General features: G+C 54.0%; 1 protein-coding gene across 1 annotated transcript; it reads right to left on the reverse strand.

Moving 5' to 3' along the window:
- Positions 1–1651: 1651 nt before the first annotated feature.
- Positions 1652–22240, reverse strand: MDFI (MyoD family inhibitor). The gene is made up of 4 exons (XM_030965939.1): positions 21782–22240; positions 10175–10369; positions 4970–5179; positions 1652–4361 (listed from the first exon to the last, which is right to left on the reverse strand). Exons 1-4 carry the CDS (start codon positions 21849–21851, stop codon positions 4105–4107), a joined length of 732 nt encoding a protein of 243 aa, XP_030821799.1. The 5' UTR covers positions 21852–22240; the 3' UTR covers positions 1652–4104.
- Between the last annotated feature and the right edge of the window lie 2684 nt (positions 22241–24924).

Consider the following 24924-nt stretch of genomic DNA (forward strand, 5'->3'; position numbering starts at 1 on the left):
GAAAAGGCTTTAGAAAAGGTGGGAAGGCTCTGGAGAAGCTGGAAAAGGCTCTGGAAAAGCACTGGGCTTTCCACGCAGAGGATGCTCACGTTTCTGGCAGGTTCAGGAGGGGCTGTGGGACACAGGCAGCGGGAAAAGTGACGCTGCTGGGGCTGGGGAAGGCTGAGAGCAGCAGAGGAGCCGGTGGCCCCGAAATGTTAATTCCTTCCAGCTGCTGTCAGGCTGGCAGCTTCTCAAAGGAAGTTTAATAGACTGCAGTCGTCTCCCCTCGGCCCCGTCCCCCCATCCTGCCAGAATCTGGGATTACATGAGCTGCTCTGCCTTCCAAAAAAACAGGGTTATTTTGTTTTATTTTGTTTTATTTTATTTTATTTTATTTTATTTTATTTTATTTTATTTTATTTTATTTTATTTTATTTTATTTTTTATTTTTTTATTTTGTTTTATTTTTATTTTATTTTATTTTATTCTACTTTACTTTATTTTACTTTACTTTATTTTACTTTACTTTACTTTATTTTATTTTATTTTATTCTACTTTACTTTATTTTACTTTACTTTATTTTACTTTACTTTACTTTATTTTATTTTTTTATTTTATTTTACTTTACTTTATTTTACTTTACTTTACTTTATTTTATTTTATTTTATTTTATTTTATTTTACTTTACTTTATTTTACTTTTATTTTATTTTTATTTTATTTTATTTTATTTTATTTTATTTTATTTTATTTTATTTTATTTTATTTTTTTTTATTTTATTTTATTTTATTTTTTTTTTTTTTTATTTATTTTATTTTATTTTAATTTTATTTTTATTTTATTTTTAAAATTTATCTTATTTTGTTTTAATTTAATTTTTTTTTTCCCCTTTGGCTCTGGGGGTGTTTTCTTTTCCGTGTGCGTGTATGCGCACGCACGTGCGCTGTCTTCCAGCTGAACCTGCCCCTTGGATTGCAGGGATTTTGGGGAATTTTGGGGTGGCACAGTGCAGGAGTGGGGGTTGGAATGAGGAGGAGGAGGGTGAAGAGGAGGAAGAGGAGGAGGAAAAGGCTCCCTGGGCCTCCTTGCTGGAGCGCTCCCCAGCCCGCCGTGCGAACGGGGAGGAAACAGGACGGAGAAAGAATTTGGAGTGGAAAATAAAAATGCTCTCCTGCTTTATTGATCGTGATCGAGGACAGAAATAGCCCAGGCTGCCGCCGCCCTTCCCCGCCGAGGCAGCAGCCAAACGTGGGGCTCATCCCGAGCTGCTCCAGCCATGGAAAAACCAGGAGGGCTCTGCGGAGCTCGGGGCAGGGGGGTGAGGCTGGTCTGGATCTCAGGGGCTCCTGCAGGATTTCCAAACCTCCCCTTGTCCCTTTTGCTCTGCCTTGGCTGCACCCAGCCCCTGGAATCCGTCAGCAATTAAACAACGAGCTCCCATCATTAAGATTCCCATTCCCAATTCCTCCAATGTCCCAGGAATGATCAATCCCCAGCAGGGATTGTAGGAAAAGGAAACCCCCGTGCCCAGCTGGGATCAGGCACTGCCCACCCCAAGGGGCACCCCACACCAAAATACTGGTTTAGGTGACTTAAAAATCAGGAATTTTAATGGATTTTAGCCAATTTCATTGAATTGTTTCACTTAAAACATCAAATTCAGGGCCAGCCAGGCTGGGGAAGGCAGGCAGGGAAGCCCAGGGTGCCCAGGAAAACCCAGCAGGATCAACACAGCGTGGGCATGGTGCTCCAACTCTGAGAAAACCATAAAAACCAAGTGTTGGCAGGAGAGAAATTAGTTAAAACCAAGCACATCTGTTGTTAATTAATTCCCAGGCAGGAGGGTTTAACTCTTGCCCTGCCCAGTGTTTTGCAACCTGCCTGGCCAGTGCCAACTTGCATCCAGGGGAAGGGTTTAAATTTTTCAAGTTTGCTCTGGTTCGTCATTCCCTGCTCTGGGTCACCAATCCCTGCTCTGATCCATCATTCCCACATCCCAGAACCACCCCAGGGAATTCCAGGAGCTCCTGGGGTGTGAGCAGCACTGCCCAGGGCAGGGAATGCACCTCAGGTTTGGGGTGGGGGCTGAAATAAATCCGTCCTTGCCCCTTCCAACCTCCAGCCCTGAGGAGCTGCTGAGGAAGTCGGGAACAGCTCTCTGAGGGGGAAGTTTGCAGAGCGCAGAGATCTGGGCAGCCCTGTGCTGATTATTGCTCTTTTATTTGCATTTTCTCCAAGGCAGCCGTCACAGAAGCATGAACATCACACCCATGGAGGAAAACACACCAGGATCCCATCCCTGCTCTGGGTGGGGACCTGCTCCTTTGGGAGCAGCACTAAAGGGCTGGGGGGCTGAGGAGGAGCAGGAGGGATCTGGGGGTGTGTGTGTGACCCCCACCCCACCCAGGCAGCCCTCAGAACCCTCCTGCACTGGGGGAATCTGTTCCCCATTAAGCGGCTGCGCCTGGTGGGAGCAGCCCTGGCAGCTCCAGGCTCCCTAATTAGCGGCAGAAACGAGGCCAGGCTGGGGAAGGCCAGAACCTCCGTGCCAAGGATGCAAAAGGTTTGGAGCAGAGCCTGTGGAACAGCTCTGAGCGACCCTGCCAGTGCCACACGGGGCCCTGATCCCGTTTGTGCCAGGGTGGGCAGGGTGTGCATCCCACCCCTGACTGCTTAACCGAGGGGTCAAACCCCAAACGCAGCACCCCCAGCGCTCCCTGCGGGCTGTGGGGTGGAGGAAGGCTGCCCACACCATCCTCTGTGTCTCCTCTGTGCACTTGCACCACGCTGGGCTCTCGCTCACCACTAAAAATAGGATTCCCGGCCGAGCGGCAGCGCCGGAGGGCAGCGAGCCCAGATCCCCAGGCAGCCCCTGTCACTGTGACCAACTGACCCATTTGGCCTCGCTTTTTAAGTGCTTTTCCCTCCTCACTCAGCTTCAGCCCAGGCAGCAGCTGAGCTGGGCCAGCTGAGCCTTTCCAAGGGCAGTGAGACCCTGCAGTGGGGTTGTGGTCCCTGGCACGGGTGGGAGTCCCAGCCAGGGCAGGAGTGGCCAAAGCCACCTCAATTCCAAGGGCAGCAAACTCACCAGCCCCAGCCCTTCCATAGGAATTTGCAGAATTTATTTTCTCTGAGTAATTCATGCTCTGGGGCTGGTGAAGCAGGTGACATCCCAGGGTTGGTGGGACAAGAGCCAGGGTTTGTCCCACGGGAGCCCAGGGTTTGTCCCACGGGAGCCAGGGCACTCCAGGACCTCAACCTGTTCCCTGGAGCCAAGGACAGAAAGTCCTCTTGCATTTTCCTTCCCAGCACAAGGAGCAATCAGGAGCACCCTGGGGCTTTTGCTGACCTGTCCCATGTCCCCAAAGCCAGCTGTGAGCAGGATGGGCTGCAGGGACAGGGGACACGGAGCCTCTGTCTCCAGGGAGTGCCCTGCAGAGCACGTGCTGGGCCAGCTGCTAGTCAGAAATGAAGAAAGACCTTTATTTACAGTAAAAAGGAACCAAAAAAAAAAATTTATAAAATACCGTGACACTTCCCTTCCCGTCTCCCCAGCCCGTCAGGTCACCCAGCCTTGGTGGTGTCCCTGCTCTGTGCCACCCCCTGTAACCCACCCGGAGCGCTGTCCTGGGGCGGTGGCAGCAGGATGGGTTGTCCCCAAGGCTGGGAGCCGAGGTGGCTCTATGGGACAGGCTGTCCCCAAGGCCGGGCCCTGGGATGGCTGTGTGGGACGGGCTGTCCCCAATGCTGGGTGGCTCTGTGTGACAGGCTGTCCCCAGTGCTGGGTGGCTCTGCAGGGTGGCTGTCCCCAGAATGCCTGGGTGGCTCTGTGTGACAGGCGCTCCTGCTCTCGGCTCAGGTGGCAGGAGGCTCCCGTGGTCCCCCCAGTGCTGGCAGAGGTAGAGCAGGCCAGGACACCACCAGAGCCCCTGTGGTCCTGTGTCACCCTTCCTGGGGCAGGACACGCTCCAAGGACGGGGATTCCAGCGGGGGATTCGCTCTCCTCCTCCTCCTCCTCCTCCTCTTCCTCCGCGAGGCCTCCTGAGGGCCCGGCTGGAGCCTTGCCCGCTATGGGAGGGCTGGGGGGTCCTGGTGCAGCTCCCCCCGCCCAGAGGGACCCCTCAGGAGGAGAAGCAGAGCCCGCAGCACTCCATGCAGATCTCCAGGCAGTCGGCAGACTCGCAGCAGGCGTCGATGATGCCGCAGTCCATGTCGCAGGGCAGGTCGCAGTCGGCGCACTCGCCCGAGTTGCAGCAGCAGCAGCAGATGCAGGAGTCCTCCGAGGTGCAGGAGCCGCAGGTGGCACAGTCCAGCACGATGTTGCACAGGGTCAGGAACTCGCAGAAGAGGCAGGAGAGGATGCAGTGGACGCAGCAATCTGGGGAGGAACACAGGGTGGGACAAGGCCAGGCTCGGGGAGCACCGAGGGTGGAAATGCTCCCTCAGGAATTCATGGAAGGGAGGGGAAAAGGAGCGGAGAGGCAGCCACTGCCCCAGGGGTCTCCCTCAACATTCAGCCCTCAAGAAAGACCAATTCTGGAGGACAGGAGATGGCCCCACTCAGCACCTGCCCTGCAGAGGCTGCCAGGAGGGTCCAGGGGTCCCACTGGGCTTGGAGGGTGCCACCAAGAGATCCCAAGGGATGAGGGGCCCAGGGTTTGGAGAGTGCCACCCAAGAGATCCCAAGGGATGAGGGGCTTGGAGGGTGCCACCAAAAGATCCCAAGGGATGGGGAGCCCAGCGCCTTAGAGAATGCCACCCAAGAGATCCATAGGGATGAGGGGCCTAGGGCTTGGAAGGTGCCACCAAGAGATCCCAAAGGATGAGGGGCTTGGAGAATGCCACCCAAGAGATCCCAAGGTCTCTCTGCAAGAGATCCCAAGGGATGAGGAGCCCAAGGGCTTGGAAGGTGCCACCCAAGAGATCCCAAGGGATGAGGGGCCCGAGGAGAACATCTGGAAAGAGAGCCCCAGGGTTCAGCAGTACCTTCCTGCGCCTCAATGGGGATGTGGGAAGAGGGTGACTTGGAGCTGCCCTTGCTCTTCTTGCTGCCCTGGCTGTTGATGGAGTGGTGTGGCTGCAGCTTTCGGGGTGGTTTGGGCACGGCCCGGCAGATGCCGTTCCCTGCCTCCCCGTTGGGCAGCAGCTGCGTGCAGGGACCAGGGGGCTGCAGGGGTGACCCCACCTGGGGCTGGCCTGGAAGGGAAAAGCAGAGTATTACCCACCCTGCCCTCTCCACAGGGAGAAATGTGTGCCCAGACCCCGGGGGAAAATGGGAATCCGGTCCCCAGATGGACACGGGGTGAGCTGGAGGGTGGATGGTCCAAGGGGATGGTTGGCACAGACACGTTTTATGAAAAATCCTTTCCTTAGGATCTTTTCTCCTGAGAAGCTGAGAAGCCTCAGAAACAAAATGTAAACAATGGTTATCTGCTGCTGTGGGATATAACAGAGGCATCTGTGATTGGTCCATGTTGGTTGTTTCTAATTAATGGCCAATCACAGTCCGGCTGTATCAGACTCTCTGGTCAGTCACAAGATTTTATTATCATTCATTCCTTTCTATTCCTTGCTAGCCTTCTGATGAAATCCTTTCTTCTATTCTTTAGTGTAGTTTTAATATATAATTTTCTTTTAATATAATATATATAATAAAATAATAAATTCTTTTAATATAATATATATCATAAAATAATGAAATATAAACAAAAAATTAATATAATATATCTCATAAAATAATAAATCTGAAATATGGAGTCAAGATTCTCATCTCTTCCCTCATCCTGGGACCCCTGAGAACGCCACCACAGATGGTCTCAAGCTGCGTCAGGGAAGGTACGGGTTGGATATTAGGAAAAAGTTTTTCACGAAAAGAATAATAAAATATTGGAACGCTCTTCCTGGGGAGGTGGTGGAATCACCATCTCTGGATGTGTTTAAAAAAAGACTGGACATGGCACTTGGTGCTGTAGTTGAGGTGTTAGGGCATAGGTTGGACTCGATCTTAGAGGTCTCTTCCAACCTCGTTATTCTGTGATTCCGTGATTCTGTGAGGGAGATGGAACAGGAGATGTGGAAAAGGCGGCTGGAGGGAAGGAGGCAAAGGCTGCAGAGAGAGGAAGGGATGGAAAAACCCCAATCAATGAAGATTTGTCATGAAGGATGGGCTGAAACTCATCAGAGGACATGAGGGAGGAGATGCCCCTGCAGGGCCGGGAGGCACCGCTGCAGAGCCGGAGCTGAGGCACCACTGCAGAGCCAGAGCTGAGGCACCACTGCAGAGCCGGAGCTGAGGCACCACCGCAGAGCCAGAGCTGAGGCACCACCGCAGAGCCAGAGCTGAGGCACTACTGCAGAGCCGGAGCTGAGGCACCACTGTAGAGCCGGAGCTGAGGCACCACTGCAGAGCCAATGCTGAGGCACCACTGCAGAGCCAATGCTGAGGCACCACTGCAGAGCCAGAGCTGAGGCACCACTGCAGAGCCGGAGCTGAGGCACCACTGCAGAGCCAGAGCTGAGGCACCACTGCAGAGCCGGAGCTGAGGCACCACTGCAGAGCCGGAGCTGAGGCACCACTGCAGAGCCGGAGCTGAGGCACCACTGCAGGCCGAGCCTGAGCCCACTGCCCAGCCGAGCAGGAACGCAGCCACGGCCTTGAGGCCCACTGCAACCATGGCTGAGCACTCACTGCAGAGAGGAGGCACCGCTGCAGTTCGGGGCTGAGCCACCACTGCAGAGCCTTAGTGCTGAGGCACCACTGCAGAGCCGGAGCGAGAGGCTGCAGAGCCGGAGCTGAGGCACCACTGCAGAGCCAATGCTGAGGCACCACTGCAGGCAGCCTGCTCCTCTCCCCAGCCCTGCAGGAACCAGCCACTTCCTTGAGGTCTCTGCAACCTCTGGCTGAACTTCTGCAGGAGGAGGAAAATAACTCAGTTCTGTGGCTGTCCTCCCTCCAGCCTCTCGTGCTGCAGCCCTGTGTCCTGCCAGAGCCAGAGGGGTGGCTCAGCCCTTTCCTCCCCCCCGCCGCGCCCCCCCCCCCCCCCTCCCCCCCACCTAAAAAAATAAAATAAAAATAAGATAAAATAAACCAAAACAAAATAAAATAAAATAAAATAAAATAAAATAAAATAAAAATAAAATAAAATGAAATGAAATAAAATAAAATAAAATAAAATAAAAAAAAAATGAAATGAAATGAAATGAAATGAAATGAAATAAATGAAATAAAATAAAATAAAATAAAATAAAATAAAATAAAATAAAATAAAATAAAATAAAATATAAAAATAAAATAAAATAAAGTAAAGAAAAAAAAAAATAAACCCTGTCTGGTGGTGCTTCAGCCAAACTTTGCTTTTCCCCTCCCACGGCATTAAACAAGGGATGATTCAGGGCAGAGGCTCGAGGGCAAAGGCACCTCCTGGCACCAGGGAACAGGAGCTGCTTTCTGTGCAGGGCACAGGCGGCCCCTGTCCTGCAACCACCAAAATAAAACAGATGGAAGGTGAAAATAAAGTAGGTGGAAGGGGAAAGACACAAGTACATGGTCCCAGCGCCTGGTTTGACCAGGCTGAGCTGGGCTTGGGCCATAGAGGGAAGTTCAAGTGGGAGCTTGGTCCTTGACACCCGCTGGGAAGGGAACTTAAAATAACCAGAGGTGAGCGGGAAGAGTGGGCTGAGAGCAGGAGAGGGGGACTGGGGAGACACAAAACAGGTCTTGGGTAAAACTGGGATTGTCTCCCCTTCCTAAAAACCTCATGGTTACAGTGTTCACAGGGGTCTTATGTTGAGGGAAGAGATGAGGATCTGACTCCATGTTTCAGAAGGCTTGATTTATTGTTCTATTATATATATTACATTAAAACTATACTAAAAGAATGGAAGAAAAGGTTTCATCAGAAGGCTAGCTAAGAATAGAAAAGAACGATCACAAGGGTTTGTAGCTCGGGCTCTGTGTCTAAGCCAGCTGGGCTGTGATTGGCCATTAATTACAAACAACCAACATGGACCAATCACAGATCTACCTGTTGCATTCCACAGCAGCAGATAATCAATGTTTACATTTTGTTCTTGAAGCCTCTCAGCTTCTCAAGAGGAAAAATCCTAAAGAAAGGATTTTTCACAAAGAGATGTCTGTGACACTCACGGAGTGCTCATCCATTATGTGCCCTCACCCAGCGCCCTCTCCTGCCCCGTGTGTGCACTGAGGTGCCCAGAGCTGTGCCAGGAAGGGGCTGAGCCTGCAGGGAGCAGGGCAGGGGCTGAGCCAAGAGGGACCCAGCAGCAGCAGCAGCAGCTCAGCAGCCTGGGACAGCAGCTGGGTTGTCTGGGACTGCAGCAGGATGCACTTGGCGCTCCCCATTTCGCTGCATTCCTCAGATTAAACTGTTTGTAAATCAAAATCACGCTCTGGCTCCGGCCAGGGGCAGCCGAAGGCAGCCAGGAATCCCCCCCCCCCAAAGTTAGGGAAAACAGCTTCCATTTTTTTTGGGACAGCCTTTAAGAAACGAGGCTGAAGCTCTGCTAAAAGAGGCACCTTCAGATCCCCAGTAATGCAGGATTGGGGGGACCAGGCCTGGAAAAACAGGATTTTGGGGGGAAACTGCCTGTCTACAGCTCTTCAATGACCAAAAACCTCCCGGATGTTTGTAACCTGTAACCTGATCCCCAAAACTTTGGGTTTCCCAGCGAGGTGATGCTCCTGGATCCCCTCAGGCTGTCCCAGGGCAGCATCACCAGGGTGCCCCTGCTGGGACCCTCCCTGAGCCACTGCCAGGGCTTGGGATGCTGTGGCCACCTGGGTCTGCTGCTCCTGCCTGGAGCTCAACACACAGAACGCCAAAGCTGCAACCCCAGTGCTCCAAAATGCTGCAAAACTGGATCCGAGCACAGAGCTGAGCTCAGAGGGGCCAATCCTGGCATTGGTGGGCAAAGACGTCACCCTGCACCAACAGCCCCTTCTGCCCAGCCCCTCCTGAGCCTGCACGAGCCAGGCTGGCACAGGAACGCCCCCATCCCATGGGAGAGCCTAAATGTGCTCCTCAGGGCCCGCCAAAATGGGAATAACCCCCCAAAACCAATGGTGACCCCGCCAAGAGCAGCGCAGTGACGAGTGGGGACAGCAGAGGTGACGCTGCTCACCAGGAGGAGGGTGCCCCAATCCCTCCCAGCCTTGGGGGGCGGCTGGGGGGCTGGGCTGGGCTGGGGAGGGGCCGTGCAGGGCTGTGCTGTGACTCAGGCGTGCAGAATGTCTGTGGGCAGCCGGCCCAGCTCGCAGATGCTGCGCGAGGGCTCAGCCACGGGAATCGGGAGCGCTGCTCTCCCTCTGAGCTCTGCTCTCCTCACCGAGCTCTGCTCCCCTCACTGAGCTCTGCTCCCCTCACCGAGCTCTGCTCTCCTCACTGAGCTCTGCTCCCCTCACTGAGCGCTGCTCTCCTCACCGAGCTCTGCTCTCCCTGTGAGCTCTGCTCTCCCTGTGAGCTCTGCTCCCCTCACTGAGCTCTGCTCTCCCTGTGAGCTCTGCTCCCCTCACCGAGCTCTGCTCCCCTCACCGAGCTCTGCTCTCCTCACCGAGCTCTGCTCCCCTCACCGAGCTCTGCTCTCCTCACTGAGCTCTGCTCTCCTCACAGAGCTCTGCTCTCCTCACTGAGCTCTGCTCTCCTCACCGAGCTCTGCTCCCCTCACTGCAGTGCCTGCATTTTCCCACCCTCTCCCCTCCCCTGCCTGCTCCTTGGAGGGGCAGCCCCATTCCCAACCACCCTCATCCCACTGGGGAGCTTCCATCCACTTTGCACCCCTTGGAAGGGTACTGGGGAGCCTCCATCCACTTTTCACCCCTTAGAAGGGGAGCTTCCATCCACTCTACACCCCTTGGAAGGGGATTGGGGAGCTTCCATCCATTTTGCACCCCCTGGAAGGGGACTGGGGAGCTTCCATCCACTTGGGGTTTTGGGGGATGCTCCTTTCCCAGGCAGGTTGATCCCCTTTCCCACCACAGCACCACAGAGGATCCCAACCCTTCCCAAGCAGCGCTAGCTGCCCCGGGAGCCACCCCGGGAGCCGCCCTTCCCTTCCACCTCTCCAGGTGACTCAGGCTCGGTTCAGGCTTTGATGTGGGGAGGAACAAAGCGAGGAGGAGCCGGGTTCCCACCTCTGCCCTGCTTTGTGATGAGTCCCGAGGGCAACACTCACATGTCACAGCTTCGGGAGCTCCACAGAGCTCGGCCGGGGGACCTTTTGTCAGCACTGCCGGGGGTTTGTCACCTTCCAGGGCGTTCTCCTTCTTCGGGGGTTTGTCACCTTCCAGGGCTTTCTCCTTCTTCGGCACTGCGGGGCGGGCAGGGGACCGGGGACCCCTCGGGGCAGGGAGGGAGGGCTCAGGCACCTCTGCAAGAGAAACGGGGTAAGGGCTGAAAATGGGGTTAGAGCTGAGCCCTGCGTCAGCCAAACTCCCAGCCCAGCCCCAGACACTGCCCATGGCTCGGGGCAGGAGGTTTGGGCTCCCCTGTGTCACACAGCACGGAAGGATGTCACCCGAGGGATGCCACCAAGGGATGTCACCAAGGGACGAACCCAAGGAGTGAATCCAAGGATGCCACCCAAGGGATGAACCCAAAGGATGAACCCAAGGGATGAACCCAAGGGATGAACCCAAAGGATGAACCCAAGGGATGAACCCAAGGGATAAATCCAAGGGATGAACCCAAGGAATGCCACCCAAGGGATGCCACCAAGGAATGCCACCCAAGGATGGACCCAAGGGATGCACCTATGGATGCCGCCCAAGGGATGAACCAAGGGATGAACCCAAGGGACAAACCCAAAGGATGAACCCAGGGGATGAATCCAAGGGATGAACCAAGGGATGCACCAAAGGGATGAACCAAGGGATGAACCAAGGGAGGAACCCAAGGGATGCCACCCAAGGGATGAACCCAAGGGATGAACCGAAGGGATGCACCAAAAGGATGCCACCCAAGGGATGCCAGGATGTTACCCAAGGGAAGCACCACGCGGGGTTTGGGCAGCCCAGGACGGGCACTGGGGCTGCACCACCCCACAGCTGCTCCCCCCCGCTGCAGCACCATCCCAAAAATCCTCCCCGAGCTCTCACATTCCTTCTCCAAAAAGCCGAGGGATCTGGTTACACTCAGCAGCCAGAGCTGGGTTTTTCATCCCCCTTCCATGAAAGAGCCACTGTCTGCCCTGCAGGAGCTGGCTGCCACCTCCCTCATCCTCCTGCACCCTGGGGCAGCACCAACCCCTGCAGGAGCCCTCCATGGGGCAGGAAAATCCTGCGAGGAGCTGAGCGATTCCCCATGGGAGAACTCCTGGTGCCAAACACCCCCTGGCAGAAAGGCAGGAGGAGGCAGGACCACCTTCAGCGCTGCTGGATTCCCATGGGGAATTTGGGGTGCCAGGGGTGCCCAGGGGGGGCTCAGGGCCGTGCCACACTGCCCCAGCCCCCCCTGCCAGCCCAGCCCTCTGCCCAGCCCCCGGAATAGCAAAGTCTTGCACAACAGGGGCTGGAACACGCTTTATATAAAACTAAATTATAGGCTGGGCAGAGGGAGGGAGAGCACAGAGCCATAATTGCCCTGGCTGCAACAGGAGCCCTGCAAGCAGCCAGGGAGGGCAGGGGACGGGGGAAAAGAGGCCTGGGACGCCTCATTATCCTCCCTAAAACCAGAGTCCCACACACCAGAGCTGAAGAGGAAAGGAGGGAAATGACAGATAATTGAATATCAATGTTATTAAAAGGAGAAAACGAGGGAAGTTGGGGGGTTCCAGCTGCACCCCGCGATCAGCAGGAGCCTGGAAATGCTGGAGCTGGTCTGGGGTGATGCTGCTCAGCTCCACAACACCCTCCAAAGTCATCCACGTGCCTCAGTTTCCCCTCTCTGCCCTCCCCAGGGTGCAGATCCAGCCTGGGGTGCCGGAGCTCCTGAGGCAGGGGTTTTTTTTTTGGGGGAATTAAAACTCATCCCAGCACAGAGCCCTGCTCAGAACTCTCACAGGTGAGGAGATTTCGGGCTCAACCAAGGGAAACCCAGCAGCTCCAGCTGAACTTTGCACGACAGCATGGGCTCCAAATCCCAATGGAGCGTGAGCCCCAGATGGGAGAAAAGCCATCCCCATGGCTCTGCAAAGCCCAGAGCAAAATGGAGAGGCGAGGAGAGCAGGCTGTCCCCTCCCCAGGGCTGGGGGGGTGAGTGACATCCACACATTGCTGCCTCCGCAGCCTCTGGCACGGCCCAGCCCTGACCCACAGGCTGCCGTGTCCACTTCACACGTGTAATTACCCTGCACAAGGGCTCGCACACAACCGCAGGCAGGCAGGGAGGAAGGTGGCAATTAAATGAACTCCCCCGGGAACAAGCTGGCCAGGAGAGGGACAGAAATAGCCAGGAATGAAGTTTGGGTGAGCTGATCCTTCCCTGCCTCACACCCCACAGGCTGAATGTGGGGATGGGGCTGAGCCCCAGCTCCCCCTGCAATGGGGTGGGGAAGGACCCAGGGAGGGGCTGGGAGGAGGTGGGAATGTGTGGGGTCAGCACAGACCCCACAGCTCCCTGTCCATTGGGATCCACGGGGAAACGCAGGGGGAGTGTTCAGGGAAATGAAGAGGGAATGCCCAGGGAAGTGCAGAGGGAATGGGAAATGGAAAGGGAATGAATGCTCTGGGAAAAGGAGAGGGAATGGGAAATGCAGAAGAAACGCCCTGGGAAGTGCAGAGGGAATGGGAAATGCAGAGGAAATGCCCTGGGAAGTGCAGAGGGAATATTCAGGGAAATGGAGAGGGAATGCTTGGGGAAGGGCACAGGGAATGGGAAATGCAGGGGGAATGCCCTGAGCAACACAGAGAGAATGCCCAGGGAAAGGCAGAGGGAATGCCCAGGGAAATGCCCTGGGAAATGCAGAGACAATGCCTGGGAAATGCAGTGGGAATGCCCAGGGAAAAGGAGAGGGAATTCAGGAAAATGCAGAGGGAATGCCAAGGGAAATGCCCTGGGAAGGGCACAGGGAATGCCCAGGGAAATGCCCTGGGAAATGCAGAGAATGCCCTGGGAAATGCAGAGGGAATGCCCTGGGAATGCCCTGGGAAGTGCTGGAGCAGCAGCTCCCAAATGCCCCCGGGCAGAGGCAGCAGCTCTGCTGGCACAGGAGGAGCTGAGCAGACCCTTCCATCACTGGCACACAGGCTCATCCCACAGCTCCCTCTCCCCCTGTAAATTCCCCAATCCCTGCCCTGCTGATCCCCCCTGGACCCCTCCTCCCTGCAGCTCCCAGAACAGGACCAGGCTTGACCTGAATCCATCAGGTTTAAACCCAATTGTGAGCCTGGGCCAAACCCCGAGGCCAGCCAGCCCTTGGGATGGGACATCTCTCACTTCTCCCCAAAACTCCTGCACCTCAAACCCTTCCTGGGCAGGGCAAATCCTCCTCAGAGCCTGGGGTGAGTCCTGGAGGAGCACAAGGGAGACGTGGGAGAGCAGCTCAGATCTCTGGATTTTGGGAACAGAGGTAACGAGGCATTCCAAAAACAATAACTTCAATAAATCACAGCGCTGCCCCGAGGTACCAGAGATCAGCAAAAAGTGATAAATGTGGGGCTGCTTTCTCTTGCCAAGCCCAGGACACGCACATGGAGCCGATTTTCTGATTATTCTCCCCGATCCCAACGTCCAAATCCATCAGTCATGGAAGTCCTGAGACATCAGGGAGCTCCAAAATCCATCGGGGGGGTGGGAAAACAGAGCAGGAGAGAGGAGAGATGCAAAGAAACTGGAAGTTCATGGCTGGAAATGCAGAATTCCTGCAAATTCCAAAGTCCCAGCATCCCCCTGGGAGACGCAGGAGCTTCTGTGGAAAAGATCTTTGTGCTCCCAGTGGGAATTCCTGATTGCAGCATTCCCAAAAAGCTGGACAAACAAAAGGCAGGAGCAGCATCCTGGAGGGAGCACAAACAGGAGCCACAGCACAGCCAGAGCTCCCAAAAACCTGTGGGCTCCCTTCTCCCTTCCTGCGCTGCCCAGACCCCCAGAGGCAAAGCTGGAGCTGAGGTTTGGGGTCCAAACTCAAATTCAATCCCAGCCTGGGTCTTTTTCCTTGTTGTTTTCCCATTGTTTTCCCCATTCTCTGTCCCCACAGCGTGTTTGGGATGGTTTATGTTGGTTTATGTTGTTTTTGGGATGAGGATTCTTTCTGGGAGATGAGGAAAGGAACCTGCTCCTTCCCAGCTTTGGGAAGTTTTGTTGTCCCTGTTTTCCACTCCAGGCTTAAAAATTCCTCCTTCCCCTGCAGCTCCACACTGGAATGGTGCCTTAATACCTGCAAAATGTAAATATATTTACATTAAATCGATTTTTCCTGCGTAAGGAATAATTCCTCCCAAACTGCTGCAGCGTCAGAGGTGCTTCTTGCCGGGAATTGATGTTTTGTCTCTCCTGAAACCCCTTGCAGGAACATTTCCCTCATGGATTTGGTTTGGCAGGAGCTGGTTGGAGCCACAAGGGCCTCGCAGGGATGGGATTTGTGGGGACACCCACCTGGAATTGGGATTTTGTCACCCAGGTCAATCTCCCAGCAGGGATGAGCTGGATGGATGCTGGTCCTGGCCTGTCTGGCCCCAAAATCCCTCCCTCCCTTCCCACCCAAATTCTATAAATAACAAATAACAACAACTCCCAGCCTTGCTGAGCTATTTGGGGTTTTTGTGGGTATTTTTTTTTTTGTGCTTTGTTTTGCTTTTTGTGCATTTAGGATGTCACTTCTCATAGAAACCACTTTGTTTTTTCACTGCACTCCCCATTGTTGCTGTTTATCCAAAGCTTTGCCCAGGTGAGGCCAAAGGTTTTCCAGGTGGGAAGCAAAGCTGGGCTGGATCTTGGGAGGAAAAATCGATTTAATGTAAATATATTTACATTTTGCAGGTTTTAAGGCACCATTCCAGTGTGGAGCTGCAGGGGAAGGAGGAATTTTTAAGCCTGGAGTGGAAAACAGGGACAACAAAACTTCCAATAAAGCTGGGAAGGAGCAGGTTCCTTTCCTCATCTCCCAGAAAGAATCCTCATCCCAAAAACAACATAAACCAACATAAACCATCTCTAAACCAACATAATCCATCCCAATCACACTGTGGGGACAGAGAATGGGGAAAAACAATGGGAAAACAACAAGGAAAAGACCCAGACTGGGACTGAATTCGAATTTGGACCCCAAACCACAGCTCCAGCTTTGCCTCTTCCCACACTGCAGCAATTTGGGAGGAATTATTCCTTATGCAGCAAAAATCGATTTAATGTAAATATATTTACATTTTGCAGGTATTAAGGCACCATTCCAGTGTGGAGCTGCAGGGGAAGGAGGAATTTTTAAGCCTGGAGTGGAAAACAGGGACAAGAAAACTTCCAACAAAGCTGGGAAGGAGCAGGTTCCTTTCCTCATCCCAAAACCAACATAAACCATCCCAATCACGCTGTGGGGACAGAGAATGGGGAAAAACAATGGGAAAACAACAAGGAAAAAAACCCAGACTGGGCCTGAATTCGAGTTTGAGGAGCACCTGGGGCAGGATAACTCCTCCAAAAAAATTGGAAAATCTGGGAAATCAGGGGAGGAAATCCTGGGTGTCCTTAAGGAAAAGCAATTATCCCTGGAGCCTGGAGAGCAGCAGAGGGGAGGCCTGTGAGATCCAGGGAGATTCTGGGAATTACAGAGCAGGGAGAAATGATGGAGGGAGTAATTAAGGCCCAAGCCAGGCTGGTAATTGGGTAACCTTGGGGGTTAAACCAGCACAGGTCCTGCCAGGGGAAAAAAATTGTGTCTTCTCCACCTAAGTCCTTAAAAAAAAAAAAAGTTAATTGAGGAAGGGATCAAGGGGAGCTGCTCAATAATTTGCATTTCTCCAGCTCCTTTCATCCCAGCACAGATTGAAACCAGGGCCCATCACACCTTCCCTGAGCTCCAGGGATTTTCCTTAAAAAACTGCCTCAATTGGTGGGGAAACCGAGGCAAGAAAATGGGATTTTCCCCCAAAAATATCCTGTGGAGACAGAGCCCAGAACTCTCTGTAGAGTGGGGGTTGTCCCGTGCGCAGATCCCAAAAATTCCCCAATTTTTGGGGCACGAGAAGGGATTTGGGGGCCATCCTGGTGCCCGTCCCACACAGGGGGGAACTCCAGGCATGGAAAAATCTGGGAAAAATCACCAGAACTGCAGCAAATACCCCGAGGAGGGTTTGGGTTTCTGCAGCTCCCAGGCAGGAGCTTTCCAAGGAAATTCAATCAGGATTTGGAGCAGGAGCAGCGGCAGCACAGCCCCAAGGCCCAGCTCCGTTTTGCTCAAACCCAGAAACTTTGAAAAAAGCCAGAAATCTGCTTCTTTTTTTTTTTTTTTTTTTCCCTTTTTTTCTCCTCGTGTTTCTTTTCTTTTTCTTGGTAAGTTTTGCGTTGCTCAAAGAACAAACACCAGCGAAGCGTTTTCGGGAGCTGACAAGAAAAAAAAAGCTTGGAAAGAAAAACCAGAAACGTTGCAAAAACCTCTTTCTGTGGGGTAAAAAAAAAATAACACTTTTGTTTCTTTCAGGGCTTTGAGGGTGGCTGCGTGCAAATCTGCAATCCTGCATTTAAATCAGCGCCGAGACAAGAAAAAAAAAAACATTTATTTTGATTTTGGATGGGTTTTTTCTTTGTTCCTACCCCTCTCCCAGAACAGGACAGCCTCAGTAAAACATTCCTGAGTGAGGTGGCCTCGGTTTCTGCTGAGAATTCCCTGCTTGGGGCAGCCCAGGGCTAGTTTGGGGCTGAATATTTCATTTTATGGGGCTGAATGTGTTTGGGGCTGAATATTTGGTGTTTGGGGCTGAATATTTGGTGTTTGGGGTTGAGTGTTTCATTTTTGGGGCTGAATATTTCGTGTTTGGGGCTGAATATTTCGTGTTTGGGGTTGAATATTTCATGTTTGGGGCTGAATGTTTCATGTTTGGGGCTGAATATTTCGTGTTTGGGGTTGAATATTTCACGTTTGGGGCTGAGTATTTCGTGTTTGGGGCTGAATATTTCGTGTTTGGGGCTGAATATTTCATGTTTGGGGCTGAATGTTTCGTGTTTGGGGCTGAGTATTTCATGTTTGGGGCTGAATGTTTCGTGTTTGGGGTTGAATATTTCATTCTTGGGACTGAATGTGTTTGGGACTGAATATTTTGTGTTTGGGGCTGAATGTTTCATGTTTGGGGCTGAATATTTCGTGTTTGGGGCTGAATATTTCATGTTTTGGGCTGAATGTTTCATTTTGGGGCTGAATGTTTCATGTTTGGGGCTGAGTATTTCATGTTTGGGGCTGAATGTTTCGTGTTTGGGGTTGAATATTTCACGTTCTTGGGACTGAATGTTTCATTTTGGGGCTGAATATTTTGTGTTTGGGGCTGAATATTTCATGTTTAGGGCTGAATGTTTCATTTTTGGGGCTGAATGTTTCATTTTTGGGGCTGAATGTTTCATGTTTGGGGCTGAGTATTTCATGTTTCGGGCTGAATATTTCGTGTTTGGGGCTGAATATTTTGTGTTTGGGGTTGGGCACGTCTCCTCTTACACCTCGAGGCAGAATCCTTGGGAACAGACAGAAAAAATTACAGAAATTAAAGGAAATGTGTTTGCCAAAGCCCGAGCTGGGACAGCTGGGACACAGGCAGGGACTGGGGACATGGAGGGGGACACGGGGGTGGCAAATGTTCCCTCTGGGAAGGGAAAAGGGAGGTGGGAATGAGGAAATTGTGCTCATTTCAAACCCAGGTTTTGCTTCTGGAGATGGATTTGTCTCCATATTCACATGGAGGAGGAGGAGGAGGAGGAGGAGGAGGAGAAGGAGAAGGGAGGAGAGGAGAAGGAGAAGGAGAAGGAGAAGGAGAAGGAGAAGGAGAAGGAGAAGGAGAAGGGGAAGGAGGAGAAGGAGAAGGAGGAGAAGCCTCTTCCTGTCCCTGCTCCCCCTCTGTGAAGGAAGGATCATCTCACCAAGAAAAAAAAACAAAATCTTGTTTTTTCCTCCTGTTTTCTGCTAATTCCTCTAAAGAATAATCACCAGGACAGACAGACAGACCGACAGACAGACTCTTCTCTCCCAAACTACCTGTGGCTATTTCAGGCCTTGCTCTGCCATGTCCCCATCCCTGCTGGCTGGGAGGAGCTGTGGTGGCACCCAGCCCATCTCTGGAGACGCCAGGGAATGAAATTTGGGGGGAAAAAAAAGCTCCACGTCCAGCTGGGGACCTGAGCTGGGCCACACCCCCCCCCCTCTGTGCCTCAGTTTCCCCGTTCATTCCCCAGCCCAGGGGGATCCGAATGAGCCAGGCTGGTTTGTAAAACTTGGGAAAGGAGAACGGAGAGAGAATTCCCAGGCTCTGAGCTGCGTGACAGAGCTGCTGGCTCCAGCCCAAGGCAGCGGGGCCCTGCTCCTGAGTGTCACGGGGACAGACAGACAGACAGACAGACAGACAGACAGACACCCTGCGACACGCTCGTCCCCAAAACCACACAGAGAGAGGAGGGAGGGTTTGGGATGGTTTGGGATGGAGGTGAGGCCACTTCAACCTGGGAAATGGAACTGGGCACTGATGGATGCCCCTCCAATATGGGAAAACCAAAGTGGGCACTGATGGATGTGCCTGAAATTTGGGAACAACAAACTGGGCACTCATGGCTGCCCTTCCAACAGGGAACAGGGACAAGAGGTCCCCAACAGGGACAGACCGAACTGGGCACTCACTGATGCCCCTAAAATTTGGGAACACCGAACTGGGCACTCATGGATGTCCCTGAAATATGGGAAAACCAAATTGGGCACTCATGGATGCCCCTCCCAAGATGGGAAAACCAAATTGGGCACTCATGGATGCCCCTTAAATTTGGGAACAACAAACTGGGCACTCACAGATGCCTCTTAAATTTTGGAAGACTAAACTGGGCACTGATGGATGCCCCTTAAATTTGGAAAGATCAAATTGGGCACTCATGGATGTGCCTGAAACTTGGGAACACCAAATTGGGCATTCATGGATGTCCCTTCTAACAGGGAAACAGGGACAAGAGGTCCCCAACAGGGACAGACCAAACTGGGCACTCATGGATGCCCCTCCAAGATGGGAAAACCAAACTGGGCACTGATGGATGTCCCTTAAATTTGGGAACACCGAACTGGGCACTGATGGATGCCCCTGAAATATGGGAAAACTGAACTGGGCACTCACGGATGTCCCTTAATTTTTGGAAGACCAAACTGGGCACTCATAGATGGACCTCCACAATGGGAACACTGAACTGGGCACAGATGGGGATGCCCCTTAAATTTGGGAACACCGAACTGGGCACTCATGGATGTCCCTGAAATATGGGAAAAATGAACTGGGCACTCATGAATGCTCCTTAAATTTGGGAACACCGAACTGGGCACTCATGGATGTCCCTGAAATTTGGGAAAAATGAACTGGGCACTCATGAATGCTCCTTAAATTTGGAAACACCAAACTGATGTCCCCAGTCAGGTCCCAGCGCTCCTGCTCATGCCACCAGCACCCCCGGGAGCTGAACCACTCTCTACCCACCCTCAGCTCCCCGTGGCCACAGGAAAGGCACAAAAACTCCAAAACCATTTCCCCCAAAGCATTTAACAGATTTTGAAGGCACTTTTTAACCCCCCCCCCTCCCCAGCTGCTGGGACAGGAGCTCAGCAGAGCTGGGCTGGGGACGAGCCCCTTGCAAAAATCCCTTTGCGTTCCCAGCTCATCATTTCCCACCTGGAAAAGGAAGGAAAGGCAGGGAAATCAACCCCAGGGCTGCTCATCCAGGGAATGCAGCTGCTGCAGGGGCTCTTTGGGGCTGAGTTTGGAGCAGAGCTCGTCCAGCTGGAGGAGCAGGGCGAAGAGAACAGGAGGGTGAATTCTCCAGAGCCAGCAGGGGCCGGTCCAGCTGCGCCGACCCCGCTCTGCTCAGCCCGGCCACCCAATTTTGGGGATTTTGGGGATTTTGGGAGCTGCTCCCAGCCTGGATTCGGCCCCTTTTGTGTCTGGCCTGACAGAGCACGGTGTGCTCCTGCAGCCTCCGGCTCGGGTGGGTTTTAGTCCCTCCCTGGGGTTTTTAATGCAGTTTTTAATGCAGTTTTTAATGCACGTGAAGCTTGGCGGGGCCAGAGGGGCTCTGGAGGGTTCAGTTGTGAGGATTCCCCCAAATTTCCACCCATTTCTGGTCCCTGTAACCCACCCAGAGCTGCCCCCATCCCTCGGGGGGTTTAACCCACACCCCCCTCGCCGGGCTTGGCCCCGGGACAGAAACCGAGGCAGAGTTTGGGATTGAAATCCCGGCGGGTCCCGGCAGCTGCTGAGCTCACACACAAACACAGCGCAGGGAACACGGCCAGGGGCACAAACACACGCTCGCATGTTCACAATCACACACAAACACACGCTCACATGTTCACAATCACACACAAACACACCCAAACTCACACCCAAACACGGCCAGGGGCACAAACACACGCTCACATGTTCACAGTCCTGCAAAAACACACGCTCACATGTTCACAATCACACACAAACACACACTCGAATGTTCACAATCACACCCAAACACACAGCCAAACACAGCCAGGGCCACAAACGCACACTCAGATGCTCAGAATTCTGCACCAACACTCAGATGTTCACAACCCTGTACAAACACCCCCAAACACACCCCCAAACATGGCCAGGGGCACAAACACACGCTCAGATGTTCACAAACACCCCCAAACTCACACCCGAACGCTGCCAGGGGCACAAACACACGCTCAGATGTTCACAGTCCTGCACGCTCCCCGTGTCCAGCAGTGCATCCCCACAGCTCCAAACTGCAGCCAGTCCCCCATAAACGCACCCCGGGAGCCCTGCACGCACCCCCACTCGTGCACACACCCTGCACGGGATCCCCAAACCTTCCCTGGGGTCCCAAAAGCTTCCCTGTGGTCCCACAGCCTTGCATGGGATCCCAAAACTCTGCAAGGGATCCCAAAACCTTCCCTGGAATCCCAAAACTTTCCAAGGGATCCCAAAACCTTCTCCATGATCCCAAAATCTTCCCTGTGATCCCACAGCCTTGCATGGGATCCCAAAACTTTGCAAGCGATCCCAAAACCTTCCCCGTGATCCCAAAACCTTCCCACGAATCCCAAAATCTTCCACGGGATCCCCAAATCTTCTATGGGATCCCAAAACCTTGCATGGGATCCCAAAACCTTTCCTGTAATCCCCAAACCTTCCCTGCGATCCCAAAACCTTCCCTGCGGTCCCACAGCCTTGCACGGGATCCCAAAACTTTGCAAGCGATCCCAAAACCTTCTCCGTGACCCCAAAACCTTCCCACGAATCTCAAAATCTTCCACGGGATCCCAAAACCTTTCCCGTAATCCCCAAACCTTCCCTGCGATCCCAAAACCTTCCCTGCGATCCCACAGCCTTGCACGCGATCCCGAAACTTTGCAAGGGATCCCAAAACCTTTCTCCAGGATCCCAAAACCTTTCGCCGGATCCCAAAACTTTTGCATGGGATCCCAAAACCTTCTCTGTGATCCCAAAACCTTCTCCGGCATCCCAAAACCTCCCTTGCGAGCACACGGCACTCACCCCCCCTCCAGTGGCTCCCCCTCTTTGTCCCCCCCATATCCCCCCATATCAGCCCCCATATCCCCCTCTTTGTCCCCCCTTTATCCCCCCATATCCGCCCCCATATCCCCCCCTCTGTCCCCCCTTTATCCCCCCCGTGTCCCCCGTACCTGGCGGCGGTCCCGGTTCGGTTCGGGGCAGCTCGGGGCGCTCCGGCCGGGGGCTGCCGGGCCGGGACATGGGTGCGGGAGGATTCCCGGGGCTCGGAGCGGGGCCCGGTGCCGGTGCCGGTCCCGTCCCGGTCCCGCTCACCTGGGGGGGCCCCGGGGGCTCCGCGCCCGCCCCCCGCGCCCGCCCCGCATCCCCCGGCCCCGCCGCTGGGCCGGGCTCCGCTGCGGGGCTTTGTCCGCGCCAACCCCTTCCAAAAATAAAAGGGAAAAAAAGAAGAAAAAGAGAGAAAAAAAGAAATCGAATTAAATTTAAAAAAAAAAAAAAAACCAAAAAACCACGAGGTTGGGAGCGCAAAGCCGCGGCCCGGAGCTTCTGGCGGAGGCTGGAGCGGCGCCGGGAGAGGGGAGAGGCGCGGGGCAGGCGGAGGAGGCTCCCGGGCCGGCCTCGGCTTTGGGATTGCACGGCTGGGCTGAGCTCCCGGCTCGGGGCTGCGAACCCGTGAGGGAAACTGCGGGGGGAGAGCGGGGCTGAGCCGGGCTGGGGGCCCGGGTGGGGGCTTGGACCCCCGAGTGGGGATTGGAGCCCCTCGAGTGGGTGTCTGGACCCCTTGGGTGGGCGTTGGACACCTCAGATGGGTGTTGGAGCCCTGGGTGGGTGTTTGGATCCCTTGGGTGGGTGTTGGACCCCTTGGGTGGGTGTTGGCCCCCTTGGGTGGGTGTTGAAGCCCCTGAGGTGGCTGTTTTGACTCCTTGGGTGGGTGTTTTGACCCCTTGGGTGGGTGTTTGGATCCCTTAGGTGGGTGTTTTGACCCCTTGGGTGGGTGTTGAAGCCCTGAGTAGATGTTGGAGCCCCCCAGATGGGTGTTAAAGCCCCCCCGGGTGTGTGTCCAGCCTGCCCACCTTCCCCCAGGCACCAAAGCCAAGTGGGACCTTTATTCCCCGACTCCTTGGCGTGTCCAGGGAGCTCCTCTACCTCCCCCACCCCTCCCTGCCTCAGTTTCCCCAGCTGGAAAATGGAGTTTGGCTCCCTGGGGCGATGCTGGGATCAGAGGTGGCGGTGTCATGGTGTCACATTGTCACAGTGTCACTGGGAACACCGAGGAGCCCGCGCTGGGGCAGCAGCAGCAGCAGCAGCAGCAGATCCCAAACCAGCCTGGAATTCACTTTTCGCCGCGGGGCCGTGTCCCCGCAGGGCCCCACGAGGATTTGTCCCCGTGCCGAGCGTCACGAGGAGCCGGTGGGATGTTTGTGGAGTTGTTTTCCAATCCCACTGCTGCTTCTCCCTGTGTTTTCCTGTGTTTGAGAGCGCGGGGCTGCGAGGCACCGCGGGGAGAGGCCACAGCCCAGCGGCAGTGGGGACTGTCACCCTGTCACCCTGTCACCCTGTCACCCTGTCACCTTGTCACACTGTCACCTTGTCACACTGTCACCTTGTCACACTGTCACACTGTCACACTGTCACACTGTGCCAGACCAGGGGTCACATCCCAATCCAAATGGGCCAGCAATGGCCTCTCCCTTTATTCAAATAAAGCCAGAAAAGACTCCTCTGTCTGCTTTTTGGACATAAACCTCTGTGGATTAATTTTCCTAACACCCTGAACCAACAGCTTGGCCTGATAACCTAAAAAAAAAAATAAAGAGTAACGGGGAAGCTTAATCATGATTTTGGGGGTCCAGGATCTGTGCAGCCCCAGCTTTGGGGGGAACGGGGCTCCCCAGGCTGGCAGCCCCAGCTGTGCCATGCAAGGAAAGGTTTCACAGGGATTTTGGGGCTGCAGAGCAGCAGGGCTTCACCCACAGCAGCCTGGGGTGCCACCTGTGCCACGGGCAGTGGGACAGCCTGGAAAAATCCGTGCTGCTGCTTGGCATGGATGGTGATGGACCAGCAACCAGTGCCTCCCCTCTCTGGGGGCTGCAGGGCCCTGGGCAGGGTGGGCTGGGGGGAAATCTGGTCCCATCCTGGCGCTGGGAAGCTCCAGGGATGGAGCAAAACACTCGCTGTGTTCAGGGGGTCACACTCAGCACACTGAAGGGAGTGCGGCCCACAAAAACGAGGAATTTTTCCCCCAGAATAGCAGAGGATGATAGAAAGGAGCAGCCTGAGCAGTGAATCCCTCAGGGATCACACCCATCCTCATCCTGCACTCCCCCGGCTGGGCTCCGAGGAAGGCTCTGGCTCTGGGATCCGGCTGGCTTTGGGCAAACAAGGCCGTTCCTGTAGGTGTGTGACTGCACTGACCCACATTCACAAGCCCTGGCACCCCGCGCCGCTCCCGGCTCCGCCGCCGCCAAAATAAACCCAAAATAAACCCAGCCCAGCTCTCGCAGCTCCCGGCTGCTCCTCGGGGGGAGCAGGGGCTGGGCTCCACCTCCCCTGCAGCTGCACCCCAAAAACCCCAGGTCTGCTCCCCAAAAACCCCAGATCTGTTCCCAAAACCCCTCTGGATCTGTGCCCCAAAACTCCCAGATCTGCACCCCAAACCCCCAGATCTTCACTCTGTAATGCCTGGATCTACGCCCCAAAACCTCCGGATCTGCATCCCCAAACCCCTCTGGATCTGTGCCCCAAAAATCCCAGTCTGCACCCCCCAAATCCCCAAATCTGCACCCCAAAACTCCCAGATCTGCACTCCATAACCCCTGGATCTGTACCCCAAAATGCCCAGGGCCCAAACCCTCCAGATCTGCACCCCAAACCCTCCAGATCTACACCCTCAAAACCCCAAAATCTACACCCAAAAAACCTCAAGATATGTACCCCAAACCCTCCAGATCTACATCCTAACTCCCCCCAATCTACACCCCCAAACCCCCAAGATCTTCCCCCCCAAAACCCCAATATCTGCACCCCAAACCCTCCAGATCTGTGCCCTAACCCCCCCTGATCTACACCCCCAAAAACCCCAAGATCTACACCCCAAAAATCCCAAGATCTTCACCCCAAAACCTCCAGATCTACACCCTAAACCCTCCCCCGATCTACACCCCCAAAATCTCAGATCTGCACCTCAAACCCTCCAGATCTGCACCCTAAACCCCCCTGATCTACCCCCCCAAAATCCCAAGATCTGCACCCCAAACCCTCCAGATCTACACCTCCAAAACCCCAACATCTGCACCCCAAAACCTCAATATCTGCA

Source organism: Camarhynchus parvulus, chromosome 26 (assembly GCF_901933205.1).
Source record: "Camarhynchus parvulus chromosome 26, STF_HiC, whole genome shotgun sequence".
Classification (NCBI taxonomy): Eukaryota; Metazoa; Chordata; class Aves; order Passeriformes; family Thraupidae; genus Camarhynchus; species Camarhynchus parvulus.

Coding starts and splice junctions, on each gene's coding strand:
- MDFI (XM_030965939.1), bottom strand. CDS start 21,851: ATGTCCCGGCCCGGCAGCCCCCGGCCGGAGCGCCCCGAGCTGCCCCGA. Junction 10,370..21,781: donor CGAACCGGGACCGCCGCCAG/GTACGGGGGACA, acceptor TTTCTCTTGCAG/AGGTGCCTGAGCCCTCCCTC. Junction 5,180..10,174: donor AGCTCCCGAAGCTGTGACAT/GTGAGTGTTGCC, acceptor TTTCCCTTCCAG/GCCAGCCCCAGGTGGGGTCA.